The sequence below is a fragment of the Calliopsis andreniformis genome, unplaced genomic scaffold, assembly GCF_051401765.1.
Source record: "Calliopsis andreniformis isolate RMS-2024a unplaced genomic scaffold, iyCalAndr_principal scaffold0022, whole genome shotgun sequence".
NCBI lineage: Eukaryota > Metazoa > Arthropoda > Insecta > Hymenoptera > Andrenidae > Calliopsis > Calliopsis andreniformis.
In genome coordinates this window covers 2,086,166-2,109,998 of record NW_027480432.1, presented here as the reverse complement: position 1 = coordinate 2,109,998, position 23,833 = coordinate 2,086,166, and the positions used below count along the sequence as shown (strand labels likewise).

The 23,833-nt window shown below is 41.1% G+C and overlaps 3 protein-coding genes across 3 annotated transcripts; 1 reads left to right on the top strand and 2 right to left on the bottom strand.

Moving 5' to 3' along the window:
- The first annotated feature begins 14,133 nt into the window (after window positions 1-14,133).
- Window positions 14,134-18,390, top strand: Usp10 (ubiquitin specific protease 10). The gene is made up of 9 exons (XM_076391107.1): window positions 14,134-14,451; window positions 15,043-15,229; window positions 15,306-16,685; window positions 16,763-16,961; window positions 17,040-17,289; window positions 17,370-17,456; window positions 17,518-17,682; window positions 17,767-17,995; window positions 18,076-18,390. The coding sequence occupies exons 1-9, from the start codon at window positions 14,434-14,436 to the stop codon at window positions 18,360-18,362; spliced, it is 2,802 nt and encodes a 933-aa protein (XP_076247222.1). The 5' UTR covers window positions 14,134-14,433; the 3' UTR covers window positions 18,363-18,390.
- A 1,814-nt stretch (window positions 18,391-20,204) lies between these two features.
- On the bottom strand, window positions 20,205-21,460 carry LOC143186782 (uncharacterized protein C16orf52 homolog A-like). Its single transcript, XM_076390555.1, has 3 exons — window positions 21,042-21,460; window positions 20,736-20,948; window positions 20,205-20,654 (listed from the first exon to the last, which is right to left on the bottom strand). Exons 1-3 carry the CDS (start codon window positions 21,139-21,141, stop codon window positions 20,467-20,469), a joined length of 501 nt encoding a protein of 166 aa, XP_076246670.1. The 5' UTR covers window positions 21,142-21,460; the 3' UTR covers window positions 20,205-20,466.
- Window positions 21,461-21,601: 141 nt separating this feature from the next.
- LOC143186772 (lariat debranching enzyme) lies at window positions 21,602-23,748 on the bottom strand. The gene is made up of 5 exons (XM_076390540.1): window positions 23,406-23,748; window positions 22,974-23,265; window positions 22,772-22,872; window positions 21,855-22,693; window positions 21,602-21,780 (listed from the first exon to the last, which is right to left on the bottom strand). Exons 1-5 carry the CDS (start codon window positions 23,600-23,602, stop codon window positions 21,698-21,700), a joined length of 1,512 nt encoding a protein of 503 aa, XP_076246655.1. The 5' UTR covers window positions 23,603-23,748; the 3' UTR covers window positions 21,602-21,697.
- Window positions 23,749-23,833: the final 85 nt, after the last annotated feature.

The window sequence follows — 23,833 nt, the reverse complement described above, 5'->3', positions numbered from 1 at the left end:
GTAAACCTGGCTCTGGATAAGGAGGAAGAAAAAATAAGTCCAGACGAAGGCGGAGTGGTGGGGTGGCATGCGAAAACATTCGCGACGAATTAAAATGCGAGGAGAGGGAACAGGGAGAGGGGGTCAGCGATGAAATTCGGGGCTAGAAAATATTTCCTCCCTTCGATTCCTCGGAATTTCAGAAGAAAAAACAGAGGATCGAAGCTTTAAAAACGTTTCGCTCCAAGTCCTTCCTTTTTCTGTCATTTTTTTTTTCTCCCTCCCTTATTAGAGCCCCCTCCTAATCGCCCTTCTCAGGCAAAAATAATTCGAGGACGCGGCGAAACGTGTCGAAATTCGACAGGTCGGCCCCCTTAAGAGGGCATCGTTAGGGCTGTTCCGATTCTCGTGACTCATCCGCGTAGGACTCGATATATCGGCGGGCTCGCACACGCGCCCGATTTCACCATAAAACGTGCACGCTCCATGGCCTCTCCTTCTCTCTCTCTCCCTCCGACCGCGGCTGTGTGTGTTTCTGTGTGGGCGGGGTGGGCTGCCATTTGCAATGCAAACGATAACACAGCGTATCGCACGAAAACGCGCACACAGACAGAGCTGGCGAGCAAGCGGACGGGGAGGGCAGCGGAGAGGAAAGTGCACGGAAGGATCGACGAAAAGAGAATCCTCCTGCAGAGATTCCCGACCGCCTCTTTCTCGCTGCCTTCCGCGGAATGATTTTGATTGCCCGATCGAGACGATAAAATCGCGACGTTTATCGCGACCTGGCCTGCTAAACGGTTGACGAGCTTCCAGAATGCTGTAGCGGGTTATGGTTCACCCACTGCGCCATAACGATCATCTGTGATGAGTCATTTGGGCCTGAGAGATGTCTTTGTGAAGCAGGTTTTATGACAACTGTATCTTTTAGTAGATATTGTTAATAAAGAGAATTTTTTGAAACTGTGACGAGGTGTTTATTTCATGTGGTGTGAAACCCTTTTAAGTTACTGCTTCGTTAATCGAATTCTTTCGTAGAGCTACATTTTTGCATAGGTACTTCTTGGTATGAATAATTAGGAATCAATTTACCTACCTATGCGTTGCTAATTCACTTCTATCTCAGCAGATATGAAAATGAAAACCGAGGAAGTAGTGCCAAGAACTAAGATACTAGGAACATCGTACCGTACTTAGAGAATGAATTCCAAAAAGAGAGTAAACAGACACTACCACCTCACACGATTGCCTAGGACCCTAGGATCAAGGACCCCATGACCAAATTCCTCCCAACTGAATCACTCCCTCTAAGCAACAAAAATCCCTCCATATTATTTTGCTCCCAAAAAAGAAATTCTCTCCAGCGAAAGCACACCTTCCACTCTAGAAAAGAAGAAAATTCCTCCAGAAGCAGGAGGGTTGGCCAGTTCCAGCTGTTCTCCCGTCTCTCCGCGAGAACTTTCTGGCCCATCGATCAGCGGAACGAGGTAGGAGCGTTCCTTTTTTCTGGCACGTAGCGCATTTCATTTACGCCAGGGCCAGAGAGAGAACGGCTCGCGGTATCGAGGCCGCAATCTCCGCGAAGTCGGCAGTCCACGCGAAGAGGGTCGGTCTTACGCAACTAGAAGGGGGCGCGATACAGGGGGTGGCGGGTGGCAGCGAAGTGGCAGCAACGCTGGGGGCCACCGAATGCCGTTCCATGGCACGCGGAACACGGAATATCCGTTTTAGAAATGAGCTTACTTTAAGGCCGTCCAACGACCCGCCTTCCTGCGGGATCCCTCCGCGCGATGGAGATCGGTAATTAATCATTTAGGAAGCTGCCCCGCCGTCTCTCTCCCTCCAGGGGAGCAGGGGGTGTCCGTGGCAGGGGTTAAACGGAATAAAAGGCAAGCTCGTGTGTGCACGACCGGCACGACCGAGGAAACGCCAAATGGCCAGCGTGGACTGAGATTGGCTTCGACCACGAACGCCGTTCCGGCTTACGTAGAACTGGGGCTTCCTTTACATACGTACCACCTACCGACCACTGGCGTAGAATCACCCCCTGGGCCCTTTTTCTACCCTCGGGGAAACTGCCTTGCCCCACTGGCCCAATCGAGCCTGTCGACTAAAGAAAACCGTGAACCACCATTAGAAACCACGGGCATTAAATATTCCAAAAGAAGAACATGGAAAGCTTGCCAGAGAGGAAGTATTCAGCAGGATTTTAAGGTTCTCGGGTATTTAAATGCCCCTTTAGGAAAGTTTCTGCCATCAAGTTATCCATGTCGCTTGAATCAGTATACGAGTTGACTATCGAGTTTCTAATAGGAAGGACAGGGGGTGTAAACGTAGCACTCTCGTCCTACGACACTGCACCCTCTCGTGCGTAGGACGAAAGTACGTTCCCGCTAACTACCCCGCAGGAGTGTAGGTACGTAAACCGTGTATCCTACGTATGTTCCAGTCGTTATCGCAATCTCGACCCCGTTTGATATAACAGTCACTGTGACGACTATCGTCTTCCGACACGCGAGGCCTTTGCAGGGTTTTACACACCCTGCACGGACCTCTATGAAATTGTTACAATAGGCGGAGTAACTAACGGCGACGGCGATAAAGGCGATCTAACGGCCATCGTTGGATATCGCCGCGGCAATATGGAACGTCGGAAAGGACAAAGGTCTCTCTCCTTTTTTCTCCCTCCTCTTCTTCGTATTTACACACCGAAACGATGAAATTCTCGAACCCACTGAGCGGAGATCCGCGGAGATGATTTATATGAGACCGATCCGGCGAGCGAAGATGCACCGGCAGCCAATTAAAATTAATTAAAAGCACAATGGAAAAGCAGGGGGATGGAAAAGCGCACTGGACGGAGATAATTAAGCGAGTTCTTTGTAAATTATCATCCCGGAGCATAAAGCGAACGACGTTTACGGGTACTATAATTTCCAGTTATTTATCGACCTCATAATTCCTATCCTGCGTTGAAATTTCGAAATTCCCCGCTTCCTCCCGCGGGATTCCTACTGGTTCAATAAAATTGCGGCGGTCAAGTGTCTCATTGGTCGTCAATTAGCGCCAAGATAGATACAATTAGCTGGAAGATGTAGAATCAGGGGGTTCGAGGACTCTGGCGACAGGGGGTTGGACATCCTGACAGGATCCATAAACGTGGCCGTGATCTGGGACGGTTAGAAGGTGCTAACGAGCGTTCCCTTGCTGAAGTCGATCCTTCGAATCCGAGCGATGTCCCAAGGGCTGCCATTACCGCTGCCTTCGCTGTCCCCGCCATTATCTGCTGTGCTACCACCCTTGCAGTCTCCTCCAACCCCCACGGAATCACGGCCCTCCTCGTTAACCTCGAAACGATCCTGCTGAGGGTTTCTCCCTTTCTCTGCCCCAGCTCCCTCTGTTTACCGCTGCTCTCGCGACCCTCCCTTCGCAAATGCACGCTCGGCCATTTCTTTCGGGCCGATCGTAAGGAAGATCGATGTCCCCGGAGGAGGCGTTCAAATTCCTCGCTGTTTTCCCTGTGTTTCGCCTAACGACCCCAACGTTGGATAACAAACGTCGAAGGAAATTTGTCGGAGACTGTAGCTATATGGTTGCGAGGCAAGATGAGCTAAGATCTAAGTCACTTGTGTTCGACGTCTGATGCAGGTAGCACACTTTTGGTTCAGAGTCCGATAACTCGATGGAAAAAAATCGTAGATCATTCATTTAGGTCTCATTGAAAAGAGGAGGGTTCAAGCTTGAATTCTACTGCAGAATTAGTCGCGAAAAAAATTTATCAAGTTCCTGAGAGCCGTTTGAAGTTCGAAAAGATATAGAGAAAAACTACCCCCTCTTTCTCGGCGTGTGGTGAAGTCAAAAATTTTTTTCGAATAAGTTTAATTCAGGGATGAAAAAGTAGAGGCTTTACCCTTTAAAATGAGTCCAGGCTCACCTCCCTGCGATTTTTTTTGACGGAGCTACAGCAGCTCAAATTTGAGCAATTTTTGCAATCTTAGGAACATTCTTTTTTTCCTATTTTTGTTCAGGCAATTTTCCCACCCTACTCTTTCTGAATATTTATCATTAGCATATACCTAAGGGAACACACAGCTTGCATCTGAACACATCTTAAACGACTGGCCAGAGCACCCCGAATCACCCTACCAACAGCGTTCCGCCGAGGTGGACCCCGATCGAGTTTCCCGGTACAAAAACAAGCCGGTCGTGTTTTCGCGCGATAATCAGTCCACCGTGAATCGGAACCGCGTACCTTCTGTTTTTGCACGCTGAGGAACAACAGTTTGCCCATTCGCCCGTGGAGCGAGAGCCCGCGGTGAGGCACATTATTTCGCGAGCCCGTGCAAAAATACGCGGAGAACGTTCCGTGGATTCCAGCAACCCCCACGAATGGCCGAGCATCAACCTCTGCTCCATCCTCGATCGCCGTATCCCTACAGCCAATTAAGCCGTCATTAAAGAACGGAGCCGTGAACGAATGAGATTCTAAACGCGGCGGGCGAGGGTGACTGCGTTTCACACCGATAATTCTAAAAATGAGACGCGGCTCTCCAGGAAACGCGGACGAGAGACGTTTCTCATTACGCGCATTGTCTGTCTGGCATTAGCTGTAGCCCGTCTAATTGCAGCTACCGTGCCGCCGATTACGCTCGCCGATAACGGATTTGATTATAACTGTTAATCGCGCCGCGCCACGATTACACCGAGATTATAACTAATTATTGACTTAAACACGCGGGATAGGCCCGCTGGGTTCCCTAGACGCCGACGTTCCCCCGCACAATACCTTCAATTTCTCACGCGGATGCGTAGCACGCACCCGTGAAGCGTTCAATTAATCCAGGTACGTTGAACCGTTTTCCTTCTCCTGCTAACGCATCGGAGACCGATGACCCACTCGTTGGGTCAGGGGATGGCTCTCCTCATTACCCGAGGGCACAATGTTTTAGTCATTTTCATGTCTTAGGAGGCTGTTTCGGCTGCAGAGGACAGCGTTGATGAAATACACTGAGTTAAGACATTCCAGACATGTTACACAGCAGATGTGCAATGCAGTACCTAGCTAGAAAGGTGAATGATACATTATGTGTTTGTGATATAATAAAGGAGATCCTCTTTCATAAGAAATCTTACGTCTCGAATGTGTTAAGACACCTCTGCAAGAAGGCTTCCACGTGTCCTTTCAAACTAGCCTTTCGGGAAAATAGAAAATGGGATAGGTTCCGCGGAGAGGAGCAAGACCCCGAAGAAATAGGAAGAAGAAGAAGAACTCTGGAACTAGGACGAGAGCGGAAGCAGCGTCGTAAATCAGCAGGCAGTACGGAATAACTGGCAAAAGCGCGATAAATCAGGGATCCTGGGGCAACCGAATTAGGAAATTGCCTGCTTAAAAACCGCAATGACGTTAATCCCGACGTGGCGGGTGCGCGCGAGCAGAGCGAGGCAATCCAGCCGACGAGCGGTTCCGTATCGCGGCCGCTGGGTGGAATAATGCGGAATAAAATCAACGTAACTCAATCGCGGTTGTCTTTCGAGATCAGCCGACCCCCGTCTTGGATCGCTGATAAATCTTCGATACCGACTACCTGTGTACGAGTACCGCGCGCAACCGTCCCTCTAATTCCACGTCGACCCCGTCGATGCCGCGTCGAACCAAGGAAGCGATAAAGCTTCAAGTCCAAAAAATCTTTCACGGAAATTTATCACCCGCTCGACGTCTACTGGCGCGTTCGAGGCGCGCCCAACGCCCCTCCCCTCGCAACCCCCTTCTGCACCCTGATTCTGCATAGGGTATTATGCGCTCTGATCGGCTCGCCCGTGAAACGCGAACGGAAATATCTGAGCTGAGATGAATCTTCTCGAAGAAAACACTGGGAGGGTGACATGCTTGCGCGTTTCGGGGAGAATATTTTTCTAGAGCTGGGGGTTGTATTAAAATGGAGGAAACTGTGTTTTTGGGGGGATTTATCGTAGAGAAGTGTTAAGGTATTCGAATATTATAGTACGTAGAAAGGAGTTGAATTTGATAGGGAGAAAATGATGCAATATAAATGTCTTACTTCACATTATTCTACTTTTCAGCCACGGAATTTAGCCCTCAAGTGCATGGAACCCAGAAATGTAGTGCTTTGAAACTAATTTCGATCCCATCATTAGAAAATACTGCACTTACCAATTAGACCACCTGCGATAGCAGAGCACCAGCAGCTTTTCGGTTGACAATAGGCCAGTCAATTAACGTACGATCCGATATCCGTGTCGTCTGACTTCCCTCCTGAAATATAGAATCGCCTGCTAATGAGTTTTGCCAAGCGGTTGGGGTTCTGAACGCGCATAAGCGGCACCGACCCGTGAGAGGATGCACCGCGGGTGAACATAAGCGATCGACGCCGATATTATACGACGACAATCGATTACGACGTGGCGGCGATTCGCGAGGCAAATAGGAGATCACGAATCGTGACCAGGACAAACGAACGGTGGCTGACGTGCACCAATGGACAGACGTTCCGCCTCGGCGCATTAATCGAGTTATTAATTATGTAGTCTCATGCTAATTGCGCCTGTAATCTGCCCGCGGTGCCGTAAAATATCCATGCGATTTACGTTCCGCCGGGCCCCGATTTCGGCTCAAATGATCCGTGATCGCTTCAACCTGTTCCGGCGCTGATACCAGCCCTGTCATTGTGCTTCTTGCGCGGAACATCCGCCACGCGAATCGAACTTCCGCTGGCCCGTATCAATGGCGCATCTCCGCGCCGTAATGCTGGGCTTTTGAGTCTCCTTTGTTTTAGAAAGAGAGGAGGGAGGAAGCATCGAAATTTGAACAGAATCCTGAAAAAAGGCGCTGAGAAGTTAGAAGGAAGATAGAATGGAAATGCTCCCTCTGTCTATACTTCTCTCCTCTAAGTCACAGAATTGGAACCCACGAGCGTCAAGAAGAACGCAAAATTTGAAGATTTGAAAATTGAAGAACTGGAAAGTTGAAAAATTGAAGAATCTGAATGTTTACGAGTTACAAGATTTCCCTCCACAGTATGAAAGGATAGTTAAACCTCTCCCACCGCCCCTGACAAATAAAGTCTCCACTGACGAGTAAAGACCATTCGAAGAAAGAGTTACCTAAGCCCATTCCATCGCGAAATGCAACACGGTTCCCGTTATCGAGCTCGAGGCATAAACTTTTACCGTCCCCATAAATCCTTTATCGCCTTTCCGCGAACGCTGGCGAGCGCTCGCGTTGATAAAGGTTGAATACAATCTAGAAAGAAGGCGCTCGGTTCTCGACGCCAAAGAAACGTCCCCCAAGCGGCTGGGCCCGAGGTTTCCGCCACGGTTCCCCAAGAATCCTCGGCAAATGAGCACCTGTCGTGCAGCCAAGGTGCACGCGGCTAAGTAGACCGAGTAAGTGTACACTTAGTGCCGTGGATCGGTCGGGGTGCGTGCAAGAAGCCGCGCTACGGTTATTACACGCGTCACGCGGCACACCATCGTCACGCACCCTCGACAGCGGCGGGGGGAGGGCCTTATCGTCACCCTCTATCTTGTCAACCGAAGGGCCAGTCCTATTACGCCACTTACGGAGCAGCACCGTCTTCTAGAAAGAGGACGGAACCAGCTTAAACGCAACCTCGAGCGGAACCTGCACGCGAACCGAGATGTTACTGACAAGAACGCCACCTGCGATCGGGAGGACTGATAGGAAGCAACCTTAATCGCGGACCGCGTCGATCAGGGAGGTTTCGTTTCATGACACTCCTGAGTGGCAATTAGGAATCAATCGGCTGTTGGAGGTACTCAATGGGAATGTCTTAAGCTGTTAAACTTGCCCTCATGACAAGAGTTAAGGCAATAATTGCTGCGATAGTAATTTGTAGGGCGTGTTGTTATCAGAGACTTTGTCACCCAGTTATACGTCATTATAATTCGAATCATCATAACTAATCCCGCATTCATGTAAAAGGACGTTGATTAGTCGGTCGCTGAATAATAACAGTTATTAAATAATCGTAGTTCCCCACGGAACAATGTCGATCTTAATGTGGAGCACGACTAATCGCCCCCAGGTCTGCGACAAAGTAGCACCTGCCAGTCTAACAGTATTACAGAGTTGACATTTCCCACTAGTTCCAGTATCCATAAAATATTTCCATAAATCTCGCGAGCTGTCGGAAGTTCGGGTAGCAAGGGAACTAATTCGGCCACACGGCTGGCCCCTTGTCCTCCCGAGAAGATAAAAGAAGGTGGTGGGTAGGCGAAAGAAGTTTGAAACGGCGGTATAAGGAAGTGGCTGTAGCAGACGACCCCGGGGAGTGACTCGATCCAGGGAGGAAATTTCTCGAGGAAAGAAGACGGTCGATCCGCATAGAGGAGAGCGTGCAAGTGGACCTGGAGATATAGGTTGGATATATACCTAGCCGTGATATACCGTGCCAAAAGCGCTCCGTCTTGAGGAGGCGGAACGAAGAGAAGAACCGCCGCCGTTATCAGCCCGGCCCCCGATTGGCCGAGCTCAGACGGAGCTTTCGGAGCGGCCAATGGCGTCCTGGTCTCCGCTTTTCAAGGATTCTCCCCCGAAATCCTGGGTATGGGCGAAACTAGAACACCGTACGGTGCACGCTGCCTCTCCCCCGCGACCCGCTCCACACATACGTCAAGGCCGCTGCCCACTGGTCACCGAGGGTTCTATATCTCTGCACCCCGTTCTTCGTTCCGCTTCTTTTTCCACTCGCCACCCTCTACCCACCCCTGCCCACCCCCGCCGAGCCACTCGATTCTTTCATCCGGACCGTCTTTCTTCTCCCCCGTCGTCCTCCCCCCAGGAAGCTGATTCGTACAATGCTCTGGCCTTTTTACTCGCCCTCCCACCCCCCAAATCCCCGGGATCTTCTGCTTCCAGAGCGTTTCCTCTCGCGCACGTACGCGACCGGCACGATGGAGGAACGAGCTTCCATGTTACCAATGATCCGTTATATCTGCGAGATAAAGCCTTGCAGCTTTATGGTGGTCCGTATATTTATTATATTTACGGCTTCCTCTATGCTCGTTAATACGCGGGGGAGGGGCGCCTAGAGCATGACGATAAGCCGCTGGAAATTGAAAGCTATCGCGGGTAATTTATAACCTCGCGTTTCCTCCCTAGTAATTGCTGCTTTACTACTGTTCTAGCAGATACGAGTACGTTCTCTACGCAAGGCTTTTCGAAGCGAAAATTCGAGATACGATCGAGGGAAGCGGGGAACCTGTTCCGCTGAGGAGATCGGTTTTCCGTGACGTGGGTAATTGATACACGTATGTGTAATTCAATGGGGGAGATGAAGAACGGTGCAAGTAAAAAATAAGTTATTTTTAAATAGACTGCACTGTAGAGGCAGTCACTTAATACACTTTAGCTCTGGGGACCAGATATAGTCTCGATAATTTTCTATGAATAAATTCTTAAAAACCACGATTTTTCCCCTGCTTTTTCTGTCCAAATGTCCCACTGTTCCACCATTCCTCTACTTTAAGTAAGAATTATGAAGAAGCTGCGAGTGACACGATGCCAACGACGATATGAGAGGTTCTCGTAGAAGCCTTGGCCTCCGTCACCCGATCCTCCCCCTCTTATCGTCGCTGGATTTTATTACAGGGGCGTAAAAACGCGAGCCTTCCGGCAGGGATGTCGGACACAGACTATTCGCCGTGTAACTTAGTCTCTAGGGCAACCCTCCCACCCTCGGGGTGTAATTTCGATGGCAGGGGTTATCGAGGAGCCACTGGTCGCCTTCGACGCGGCACGAACGCTTCCTGGAATCGGCAACCGCGAGATTTCCGCGACAGGTGAACGGGCGTCGTAAATAATCGGCAAATAGGGGGGGGCCATTCGCTGTGGGGGGGAGGAGGGTCGCGGGCTATTGATAACATTATCATAAAAGCGGCGTTAAATGGTCGTCCGCGAGGTTACGCCGCGGCGGTGGCGGCAAAACGGCTCTATAAATGCGTTTACTTTGAGCCATAAAAGCGGAGCGGCTCGGTCGACGCCGTTAACGCTTGCCCACACCAGCGTCGCGACGCTGCACGTACGTGGCCGACGCGAGCGTGTGCGGGCGCGACATCCATGGAAGGAACGAGACGTCGAGGCAGCGCCGCTTTACGGTAAAAGCCCTCTTTGAGGGATCCGTTTATTGGTTGCTAAACATCGATATATTGCTTTCGGGGTTGCGCAAAGAGGCACGGCTGCCCTCCCCTGCTCCACGCTCTCTTCCTCCTGCACACAGCCGCGCGCGTGCACACGACAAGCATATAATACATACTTACGCCCGTGGAGCGAGCTCTGAGCTTTTGAAAGCTCCGCGACAAGGCCTGTCGTGACGGGAATAAATATTTCTCGATACGGTCTCCGGAGCTGAGGTCCTCGCGATTAGGCGAGCGGGAAAGCTAGATGAGGGATTCGTGGGAAAACGAGAAGCTGCGAGGTTTTTCAAAGAGAGATGAAGCTGATCGTGAGAAATCAGCTGATTAAATTTTCTACATCCTTCGGTTTAGCGATTCGAAAGCTACCCTTCCCGAGGTGGAGTACGGTATAAGTAGAATGAGAATTATATAAGTCAGACTTCGGTCACCTTCACCAGCGGCGTGCTAGGAGATAATGGACAACTGCGAGGAACTAAATAACGGAGGAGCCGATAATGGTATCGTCACGAAGTGACACTAGATAAGAGCAATCTCGAAAAAGAAATTTAGAAAGAGGAGAATTTATGAGAAAGATTACCAACAGGAATAGCGAACCGCTGATGTAACGCGCAAGTAGAAAATGCTCGCCTTTGGCTTTCTCTTGGCGATATAATCCAAAAGAAATAGAGCGATCTTTCGAGCAAGTTGATTGCCATTTTATCCCCTATTTAAGCGGAATGCCGTATTCGGATCTCGTCTACGGTGACGTCGATACACGTCACGCGAATTCTCGCAGCTTGGTAATATCGGCGACAGGACGTGTGATCGATTTCACGGGATCAAAAGCGGAATCAACGAAGGATCAACGAGCATCAGGCCTCAAAAACGTGTCCCCTTCGCCCAAGACGATCCCTGTCAACTTACATTTATCCTGCCCGCTGACGAATACCTTATCCGCCTCGTCTCGTCTCAGAAGCTCGTCGAAATAACCTGAATCCACAGGGAATAACAAAATATCGTAAATAACGTTAGGAAGAGAGGAGACTTTATCGCGTACCATTCACTGGCAAGACACCGAACGAAAATTCCATCGAGAAAGTCGTTACGCTAACGATCCCAAGGAATTTCCATGAAATTGCTTATTAAATTACTAACTTTTTCGTGATGATTTAGCGTGGACCGAGGCCATTTGTCTCCACGGGTTTTATTGCCTCCGTTAATAAAGCAACTCTGTTAGGCTTCGCGGAAACTTTCGTCATAATTTTCCTTCTTCCAGGAGGATCCTTCCCTCACCTCCGTCGAATTTTTCCTCCCCCGTTAAATCACCAGCGAGACAAATTTCATTTTTGAATGTTTTCGAAACGCGTCCGCGAACGCTGCACCTCGAGGCTGATATTCCAGCGGGACGGGTGCGGTTACGCGGAAAATACGCGATCGATTCTGAATGAAAATGGTGGAGGGACGTGCAGCCGTCGCGGCGAAAGACACGACGCTGGCCACAGTGGTAATAATAATAGCCAAAATATTCCGCGGTGTGTTCGACGCGATGCGCGCGTCCCGTGGCAAGTCGGCTGGCAACATGTGGTTCGACGAACGCAATCTGCCACTGACATTTCGAATTAAACTAGAGGACTGCTGGTAACATTCCTCCGAGATCGCTAATTCCCGTATTGGAGAACGTGCCCTGGAAAAGAACCCCGTGAAGGAACGCCCTAACCCCTGGGGGAGTAGCGGGAAGAGGTTACAGCGAGTCGAAGATAAGAGAAAAAGCTTTGTACTAGAGGAAAAATTTGTCGAGAGCGAGCGAATCGGCATTGCAGGTCGAGGCAACCAGCAGAGGCCGCAAAAACTGGAAAAGGGTTCTTATGGCTCTTCAGCTCTTCGGCTAAGCCGATATGCATTCATTATAATAAGAAATGGAAGGCGTCGAGTGAAAAGTTTGAACGCGCCCTGGGCTTATCAACTTCCTCTGAATTTTCTATTATTTAAGAGAACTCTCGTTCCATCTTCCCTGCTCACCCTCGGAACCATCCCCTTTTCTTTCTCGGTTCCACCCTTCACGGCCATCCATGGTTGGCTCGTTCGAAGCACGCGGAGGTGCCCGACCAAGTTAGCTTAACTTTCTTCTTTCGATGCGGTGCAAAAGCTAAGATGCGCGGCATTTGAAGTTCGCCGAATATCCATTAGCATATTTATTTGTCGTTCAACGCGGCCTTAAACGCATTTCACCCGTAAAACCAACAACCTTCCTCTGTGATGTAACTTGCTCGAATAGTACTATGTACTGTGCAGAGGATAATGCCCCACGTTATTTTTAAGTTAGAAAAAAATACAACATAAATGATAAGTCGAAGAACGATTGAAGAAAATCGAAAATAAATCCTACGAAAACCCAGGGAATCTTTTTCAGAAAAAATTGTGCTTTATAGTATATTTTTCCAAGCTATTCCACGCATTTTGGAACACCCTATACATTGTATCAGAACGAAGCATGCTTTCGCAGCTATGTTATTTTATGACACAATCTTTCATGCGTGCCGCAAGTTGCAAGATACGATCGCGCAATAAAAAAATTGTTGCTATTTTTTACTCGCACCTCGTGGCGACAGGATATAAACTAAACTAAGATCGTGTGCCACTGAGGGCGGTGCACAGCATAAATATCGTAAATGACACATAAAAGCGTTTCGCATGTAGGCCATGGAGAAAAATACGGACTTACGAGCAACAGAATTTTTATTGGTCGCGAATGGAATCTGTAATTAGCACAGTAATACGCATTCTGGATTGAATATTCGTTCGTCCGATATTAAAAAAAGAAATATGCAAAAGGAATTTCTTCCAGAAAGTCTCGGTACTAAAAAAACTCAACTTCTTTAAATATGCTAAGAGAATCCCTAATTAAGTTAATCTGAATACGAATTACTATCAAAAATTATATTTACTAGATCACTATCGTTATTGTAAACTGCAGAAAAATTGTATAATGAATAAAATAAACGACATCACTACTGGGATAGACTGATTGAAAAATACCGCCATGGGAAAGAGTGTTGCGCCCCCATATGGGAACCACCATGAACTAAATTGCTTACCGACTCTGGAGAATTACCGAGTCGATAAAAAAGTATCCTACTTTCCCTTAATTTCAATATTTCTGTAACAAACAATTGTTACCCTATATCACCGATAAATATTATATCAGACAACTTTTTCACTTTCTTATCTAACTATCGCGAAATGTAGGTAAAATATTTTCATCGCGGGAGCATGGTCAAATATATAGTGTATCTCGGCAAATACATAATGCATGCGTTGAAAGATTAGAAACAAGACCTCGAGCTACGAGGTTTCATAGCGGCAGCTTTATGTCTAAGATGGTACGACCTCCTCAACCAGCCCCCCGACTGGGGTGAGATTCACTGTTCTGGAAGAAAAGCGACTGAGCTAGCTTCTTCGCAAGCGCGACAACCTATTTTATTGCTTCTCTCGTTTGACTTACAGAACAGAAATGCCGCATTAAATACTTATGGCTCGCGATTCGACGGAACATAAGTCACCTAAAATTCTAAAACCCTCTGAATGTATATGTAAATCCCGCGAAAACGTTCAAACCTAACCGCCATAAAGGGAAGGTGTTAACCCATGCGATAAAATTACAAAAATAAACTATACTGCTACGATTAAAGAATCAGTTTTATAAAATGTTTACGTTACCATTCTTGGAGTAGATGCAGAGAGGCACTGTCCTTGATAATTGTCGCGAATTCCACAAATAAATTTGAATGAAACTATCCTATCGTTTCACTGTGCACTAGAGGATTTAATGCGCGTTTCCACCGTGACTGCACACGTGCGGATTTCCTGCCGTTCAAGCAGTATGTATGTAAAAAAGAGACGGAGAACGAGAGAGCGGGAAAGTCAGTTTCACTGGATATATCCCTGCAAAGCACTAGTAATGATAGTGGCGACGCCAATCTCGCGGAGAGAGGAAACGAACGGCAGTGGAGCAACGTGCTTGGCCCATTTTAACTATACAACTGCCGAAATATGATCGTTCATATTGTGTAATTTGTTAATAGTCTGTACTCCCCTCCCCCGTTTTATTGTTGCACAAAAACAATACGAACGTTGTATTTTTATAAGCGAGCACACTTTTTATACGATTTTCACGTGGATAAAAAAGGAAATTAGGGATAACATCAACGTCGTCCCCTTTTTATTGCCGACACAAATCACCGGAGCCTCATGTCTTTCTGCTGGTATTGTTTTTAATGTTTTACACCGCGCACGGATTTAACCATGGATGTTCGAAATGAGGTACGATATAATTAGTGCAGTATTTAGCGATTAAGTCATGGAATATTATCATTAATTGGAACGATTCCTCTCTCTACCATGGGATTTGAGGTTAGGTTTATGGTTACATGATAAAATTGAAAGATCGTTGATTATAGAACAAAGCGGAGCCAATGAAGTATCTCGTTTAAATGCGAACAGTGTTACTTATTATGTAAGATTTCGAAAAGAAATATATATTTAACTTTGAACCGCATTGTGAGTTATTGTATAAATTGCTATGAATTTCTACTGATTTGTAATAACTTTCGTTTTTGTAACGATTTTACGTACGTAGTTTAGCTATGAATTAGTTAGAGTTTTTTAAACATTTTTTAATATATATCTGGATTTAAAAAAACCAGTCATGAGGTAACACTGCTAACTATTTATTGATTGACCTAAAATTGTTTGTGAATGTTATGTATCTTTAGTGCATAATTTATGTTTGAGATTCAAATAAGTTATATTAAAATCCCTTGCATACGTATTCTGTTATAATGGGAATAATTTTCATTTAATACCTTCTTTACTAATGTGCAAAAGTTTAATCATCATAACATTCTCTTACAGCTTGATTTTCAATTTTTGGATCTACATGATTTAAACGACAATGATAAGAATCACTTGATAGGTATTTTAAAATCCAATGTCACAAATGATGCCTTAAAATTGCCATGGGATACAATTGAAACTAACAATGATATCAATGTTTCTGTGACTGAAATTCCACAATTACAAAATCAGTGGTATCACAATGGTAATTGAATTTCAGTTGTTGTAAATATAATTGAATGTTCGTTGTAACTATATTAAAAATTTAATCCTGAATTTAGCAATGCCACCACCGCCTTCGTACACACAGCAGATAATGTGTAGTGACTGGCAGGGACCACCTTTATACCCTGTCCCTACAGATGCACATATACAACCATTTATGCCTGCAATGACTTACTCACATCCTGGATATAATCTTGGAGGTGAAATCCATGATGTCAGCTGTAACAGAGAAAATAATAGAAGAAGCAATCGGGGAAGAGGAATCAGGAGAGATAACTTCAACCGTGGAATGAACCCTGCAAATGAAATGCAACCAGGATATATGGGAGAACAAGGACAATTTCACCCACAATTGTCTTTTGTAGTTATGTATCCAGACCAGACACAACAGCAACAATTCTCTGGACATGTTCATTACCCTCCATTAGCTATATATCAGCCAAACCTTCACACACATACAAATGCACATCCTCATGCACAACCCACTTATGGATATCCTCAATATCATCATCCTTCAAGTAATATGAGATGTGTCCGACAAGCAGCACCTGTTCTTTCTCAACCTGCTCAAGAGTGTACAAAAGTACAGACTACAAAATCGCATGAGAAGCGGGTGCAGAATGCCTACACACCGGTCAAGCAACCTTTTCATCAGTTAAACGAAGAAGACAATTCCTCACAGACCAATATAGTCACTACAGTTATAACTGTAAATAACAGTAAAGTAGAACCATGTACTGATAACGTAGAAGAAAGTACTACCAATAGAAAAAACTCAAATACGAATGGGAAAGTACCTCCTGTAAATGTAAAAATAGAGCACAATATTGTATCCACTGTAAATGAAAACTGTAATGGAACTGAAAAGAATGATGTACCGTGCGTGAATATTAATAGTAGTATCGAAGTGAAACAGAATGGAGAAACTGATAAAGACTATAAGAATGAAACAGTTTCTAGCATTAAAACAACTGTTGTTAAAACATTATCTAAACCAGCCTCTAAAGGTGAAAATGAGGTACAACAAGAAGATGTTCTTGCAAAAAATGTACAGGATGAAATGATTATGAAGACACCAAATAACTCTGTTTCTACAAGTACTCCAGTATCTGTATCCGCTACACCATCTCCAGGTTTATCTAGTATATCTTGGGCTAGCATTCTGAAGAAAGGAAGTGCAGAAACCCAGTCAACTCCATCAAACTATAAGCCTATGGCACGTATTAATCCCTTACCCGCTAGTCCAATTACAGAAAGCAATACAACTCCAAAGATACAAACACAATCAGCTGAAAAAGACCAAGGTACAGGACCGACGGCTTTTCCAAATGAAAATGTTTCATCTAACTCACAGAATGTTATAAACGAAAGTAAATCCCTCCAAACGGAATCGTTACAAAATCGTTTTAATGATCCTATCGCCTATCGTATGGGTGGTACGTATTAACTAAATAAAATCTATACGATAATATCGCGTGAACGTGAATGAATAACTAAATGAATATTTTTCTAGAATTTTTACTAAACTATCATATGGATAAACAAACAGTAAGTTTATTACCACGAGGATTAACAAATCGTAGTAATTATTGCTACATTAATAGTATACTACAAGCTTTGCTTGCTTGTCCACCTTTTTATAATCTCTTAATGGCACTACCACATTCTAAAAATCCTAGTAAAATGTCTTCCACTCCACTCATTGATAATATGTAAGTAAAAAGCATTTTATAGCTTCGAAATATATTTTTGCGATGATTTTGGTAAATACTCCATTTTTTTTTATACAGGATTAAGTTTGTACACGAATTCACACCTTTATCAGACGGTGCACGATTGGCTAGGAAAGATAGAGCAAATAAACGTGGCGAAGACACAGTAGTAGACATACAAAGTGGAGTGGCCTTTGAACCTTCTTATGTATATACAATGTTAAAAAATACATCAGCTGCGGGAGTTTTTTCTGTAGAAGGACGTCAAGAAGATGCAGAAGAATTCCTTTCGTGCCTTCTAAACGGTATCAATGATGAAATGCTTGAAGTAAGTATGAACATACTATTATTTTCTTCGTTGTGTATGTTGGTGGTATGATATAAATAACCAATAATTACTTATTTCAGCTTATTAAATTAGTGAATAATGACCAAAATGTAGCAACTAATGTTGAGACTAATATGAGCTATAATAATGGAGAAGAAGAATGGAAGGTAAAATATATTTGTCCTGTATATTTATCTATAGAAGAGAAATTATAATAGTATATTGTAGGTCATGGGTCCAAAGAATAAAGGATCGATTACACGATGTACGGAATTTGGGAGAACACCATTATCTGATATATTCCGTGGACAATTGAGATCGAGAGTATCACGAGCTGGAGAACAACCAACCGATAATGTTCAACCTTTCTTCACATTACAACTTGATATTGAGGTATTAATTTGTTATAAATATTACACCTAATACTATTATAAAATATTCTATTCGATTGAAATGTTTTTTTTATTCTACTTTTAGAAAGCAGAATCTGTGAAAAGTGCATTGGAAATTCTAGTCGGAAAAGATCAATTGGAAGGGATGACGTGTAGTAAAACAAAACAACAGATAGAAGCTTGGAAGCAAGTTACATTGGAAGAATTACCTGTCATTCTTATATTACATTTAAAGTGGTTTGACTACAAACTTGATGGTTGCTCAAAAATCGTAAAAAGTGTGGAATTTCCTATCGATTTAAAACTCGATAGTAGTAAGTATGAAGATTCCTTTAAACAAATTTGTTTTAGAAGTAAGAATGTATAAAATATATGCGAAATTCGTTTGTTACAGAATTCTTATCTCCAAATGCTATAAAAAAATTGAATCCAAAACAAAAGCACTATAAACTCTTCGCGGTTACTTATCATGACGGTAAAGAAGCAACGAAAGGCCATTACGTCACCGATGCTTTTCACGTAGGATACGGTGGTTGGGTCAGGTATGATGATAGTTCATTAAAAGGTGTTTCAGAAAGTAACGTATTGAAGCCAACTCCTCCTAGAGTTCCATATTTATTATATTATCGAAGATGCGATACTATTGGGAATAATCAGTCAAATAGTGGTAAACCGCGTTAAAAAAAGCATTGAATATGTAGGTGAGATGATATTTTAAATTTAAAGGGGCAGTTTGAGGAAATGGCTTTTACAGTTTTGTAGTTCTTGTTGATATTTGTATCTAAATACAGAGAATGTTTATTATCCAATATCGTGAAAAAATAGAAAATTGTTTCCTTTAACATACTGTACTTCCATCGAAAATTTGTACTAAGATTGTTGTTACAAGTTTTATGCATAGTTTTCTTGGTACATGAAATAAAAAAAAATAGTTAAAGTTGAAGTTAACTAAGAGTTTTGATTTTGACACTCATAATTCTATTAAAGTTACATAATTAAGCCCATACACATTACATTTTATGAAAATATTAGATGTCAAAATCTCTTGTACATATCTTTCTGATCTGATTAGGAGTATGCAATATAAGAGGGGACAAAAACTCGTATATAATAGCTTTGTAGAAATGAACGAAAATAGAGAAGGTTTTTCTACTTTAATGACAAAATTTCTATGAAATGCAAATTTTATATATATCTGAAAAAGAAACATCTTATTGCCTTAAGTTATTTTTGTAAATAACCTTCCGGAGCACTTATACACATTCCAACTTGCCAATTATTTCTTAATGCCTTAGTATCTCTTGTTTATTTACAAACATATGACTGAAATTGTATACAAACATTTATTATACTCAGTATTAGTATTTTTCTTCAGCACCATTTTTTTTATTCATATTTATTGTTTCATTCTTACTACGTATAAATGAATGCAAAGTATATTTTATTCCTTTTTTATCAATTAAAAATTAAAAATAAATATTACTTTTCACCTTAAGAAAATAATTGGTGAGATGGAATATTAATATCACTAGTGAGGATAATTGTATGTATAAACAGACACGAAATTTGCGTACAAAACTACATTGTATGTATCAAATTTACGTCTTTAACTGCCAATTTCTTGAAAAGAATGAAAAAAAGAAAAAAACATTCACATATTCTCGTTTTATACATGTCACATACATATAAAGCTGTATTTTTTATTTTTTTGTAACAAATTTAAACAGCAAAATTATTTAATGAATTTAGATTTCAATTAACATGTAATTAAATGATGCCTGCTTAGCTGTTTGAGATCAAAATCCAACAGTTAATTGATGGAAGAAATTAATTTTTTTATACTGTAACTGGAATTACTATACATAAATATTTCTATAACAATTGTGAGAGCAAAAACTGATGGCTAAATAGGTGTCATTATAATTGTATTATTTTTTATTATTATTAAAATGCTTAATTTATTTAAAGATACTTATTACCAAACAAATGTCTTAATGATAAGTGTGTTAAAACTACAAAAATTAATGTTTACTAAATTGGTTTATATGAATGAAGTGTTAATTGTTTTGTTTTGCTTTGGGTTAATGCAAGTATGACTTTGTAACTTTACTGTTTCTTTTCTTTTTTTCCTGTATAAGCTATTTCAATTGCTCATTTCAATGAAATAATATTTGTACACAAATACCATAATTTAATAAAGCAGCAAAGTTATGGAATCCCAATGCAAAACATCATATTACATTATTTACATGTTATTCACCAGACAATGTAGATAAGAATTATTCTAAGTAAAAATTTTACAGTTGTAATTTATACGATAAAATAGAAAGTAATAATTTTCATTTACTTCCTATGGAAATGTAAATAAATACCTAAAGTTTATAGAAACTAATAAAATATGTATATATGTTACGAAAAACCTGATTACTATTTATTATAAATAATATATAGAATATTAGCATTTAAATTTTATTTTATGATTTTTTATTTTTACCATGTAACTATAAAAATACTCTACATCTATGTGTTTTCAATGAAATAATATATTTCAATTAATAATCAATATACAAGAGACCCTATAATACTTCTATCAATTACTTATTAACAGTTTATTAAATTTTACTATATTTCTTAATTAAAAATGAGATTTCTAATATTTGTATATTACATGATATTACATGTTCGTTATATATTGATACAGTTTAAATAAATAGTCTGTAAAGAGAACCATACATCCCATCAACATGAAAAATGTATAAGGAATGCACTTGCAAAACAAGAACTGCTAAAAATGTGGTAAACAAACTTTACCAGCAAATAATTCTGCAATAACTGTAATCCATAATGCTAAAACAAAAAGAATATAAGAAATACCAACTTGGTGTGAATTAGGTAACTGATATGGCTGTCCACCAATTTCTGCAATATGGAAGCCCATTGGAAATATAACTGCTGCTAGACAAAATAGTATCACTAAAACAAATTTCGTGTCCTTTAGATAGATTCACTAGTTTAATTGTACACAAAATGAGTGTTCCTGCTATTTGTACTTACTAGCTATAAATCCCACCCATCTTGCATATGGAAGAACATTACGATCCCAATGAGAGCTAGCTAGCAATATTGTTGTTGCAGTTATAAAAACACAACCAACAAATATACAAAAAAGGGCCATTAACCACTCTGGTTGTAAATCTGGACTATAACAAACTTGAGGTCTATTGTATAAAGTCATACATGACCACATGAGTCCTAATCTTATATCTCCTGTAATGTGTAAAAAAAGAGTAACAATTTAATAATTCACAAATTGTTGTGGAAAATATGAACAAAGACAGTGAATAACTTGCAATCACTCACCGCCCACATCAGTAATAATCCAATCGGGCATAGCAAGACTAACAATCGCAGCGACATCCGCAGCGAGAAACAATGTTGAAATAATAGTTAATTTGTCCATTTTATATAAATACCAGATTAATTAGTTTCACCTTAATTTATTAACAATAACAATTATTGTATGGCGATACCATACTGCTTTCGTTCCTACATAATTTCTATAAAAACAATCGTACTTCTACCTTGTATACTCAACCATTGTTAGTGTAGATGACTCTCTAACCTCAAACGTTTGACGTTCGATATAGTTCGATATAGTTCGATATAGTTCGATATATAGTAGGATGTGTCAATATACTTATCGATATACCGAGTAACTATACTATGAGAAACTGCATAGTCAAACTATGAAAGTATAGTTTCCATGAAGAGATTATAATAAGAATAAAAGCATGAATGAAATTAAAGTACATTTATTAATTAAACAAATTAAATATACAACAGAATTTTTAGTATTTTTTTGTATTAACAAAAAATAATTTTCTAAAAAAAATGTGATGTGTATCTTTACACACAGGACCATTAATCACATAATTTATTAAAATCCAATATGTACAATTTTTTAACTGGAAACAAAATATTTCAGATTTAATTATTTCAATAAAATTGAATTATATTTAAAATGTATTGGAATATATAGAATAATTCCGCCGTTTGAATTTTTTACAGTTTGGTTCAATTTGTATGCAATGATTATTGCCTGAAATAGAAATAATTTTTACTGTATAGTTAAAATAGCACAATATACAAACTACAATTATCATATTCACTTACTATCATCTGTACAGTTCAAATTTGCTGATGATGTTAAATTATTTAAACTTTCATCTATAGCTTCTTTACTACTATTTAATTCTAAATCTTGTTCTTCACTATTACTTTTAGGAGATAAATTTAATGGTGATGTTCTATTAAATGAATCATCAGTTAAGCTTCCATCAAACGTGGAGCTTAAAACATTAACTTCCTCATATGAAACATACATTTCATCATTGCTTAATATTTGTTTATATGATGTTTCTGTCAATAATTCGTTTGATTTAAAGTCCTTAGAGTTGCTCATTAATTGTATCAAGACAGATGGATCATCAATACCCAAAGTATTGCAAAACTGTGTAGTTTGGTTATTTATTAATAATTTCGGTGATTCAAATGAATTGTCTGGTATATCAGGGTTATAAGGTTTCACAGTTTGTGTAAAATTGAATGGAATTTCTAAATTACAATTGAATTTCTTTAAAACTTTTGCCTTCTCCTCTGTAGATGGTGTAAATATCCACCTACTGTTACCATATTGACCAGGCATGTAATGAATACCACTTTTAACACTTAATAAATGATTTGTCAAATACAATATTGTTAACCATTCTAAATCATAGTGCAGTTTCAATGGTAAATTTGGATTGTGTTCTAATTCTAGTATTTGAAGAAACTTTCTTTTTGGAAGACACTTGTCTAAAGCTAAAAATTTAGTTACTTTTATTCCATCTTTCTCAGGAACAAGAGCTGCAAATTTACAATGTAAATGTGCAGAAAACCAATAACTTGGATAATGGTGTTCCAAAAGCTCCATGCTTGGTGGACTACCAAGAGTATTGTTCTCAATGTCATTTCTGTAATCAAAGTTATATTCTTTCCAAGCACTATCATACTAATATAGTTCCTAATAAGAAATATATTAATTAGCTTACTTAAAGAAAGGTTTTCCTTTTAATAAAATATTTTCATCTCCATATTTTGTTATTCCTGATGGCCAATCATGAGATAAAAAAATATCAATATTACCGGAGAGCTATTAAAAATATATGACACAATGAAAAAGAAATAAAATCAATAGATTGGACTAAGTCCTACCCATTCAGAATAAGAACTCAATATAAACAAAGGTGTTACCTGCTTTAATCTAAATACTTCTAAGTTTCTAATATGATAGACACTTCTAATTGTATTTTCATTATAAGGGGGTTTCTCATAATGTCCTTGCATCCAATGTTGACTCTTATAAATGCCTGATAACCCAGCAATCCTAATACCACCTATTGTTATTACACTGGCATACCCAAGATAATAAATATTAGGTGCTACCCAACCCCCATATGGTAGCTCTTGAAGATAATTCGATGCTTCATGATTTCCCCCAATAAATACTGTCAATACAGGAGCAATTTTTTCCCCTGAATAATATCTACAATGTGTAATCAAACTTGCTTAACTCTTGTGAAAATATGAACATTAAATGTTTCAAAACAATGAAACTTTATATGCTAAGCTTTTAATCTGTTTAAATATCAATGGAAACGATTTAGTATTGTATGTGTGACTCACTTATAAAATGTACACATATCCTTATATTTATCAGGTATAGCCATACAATTTAGATCACATAAGTTTCTCGTGGATTGAAAATCTCCGCAACAAATGAGCAGATCTATTTTCTTCCCATCAGTTTTTTCCATTTCTTGAATAGTTTGGTAAATAATATCTAATTCACCGTGTGCACAACCCTCGACAGCGATCCTCATGTTTACTTTTTACACGTTTTTCACTTTTGCGTCAATAAATATGCGCTCTTCTCTTACTTAATTATCTAATTGTGAATTAAATTCAACACTGCTAAGAATATTTCTATAAAAACAAGTAGAACAATCACTTATCCTAACCTAATACCTAACCAATACATCCGCCATATTGCTTAGTATCGTCAAAGATGCACATTACCAGTTACCATAACAACATCGGTGCATTGAAGTTTG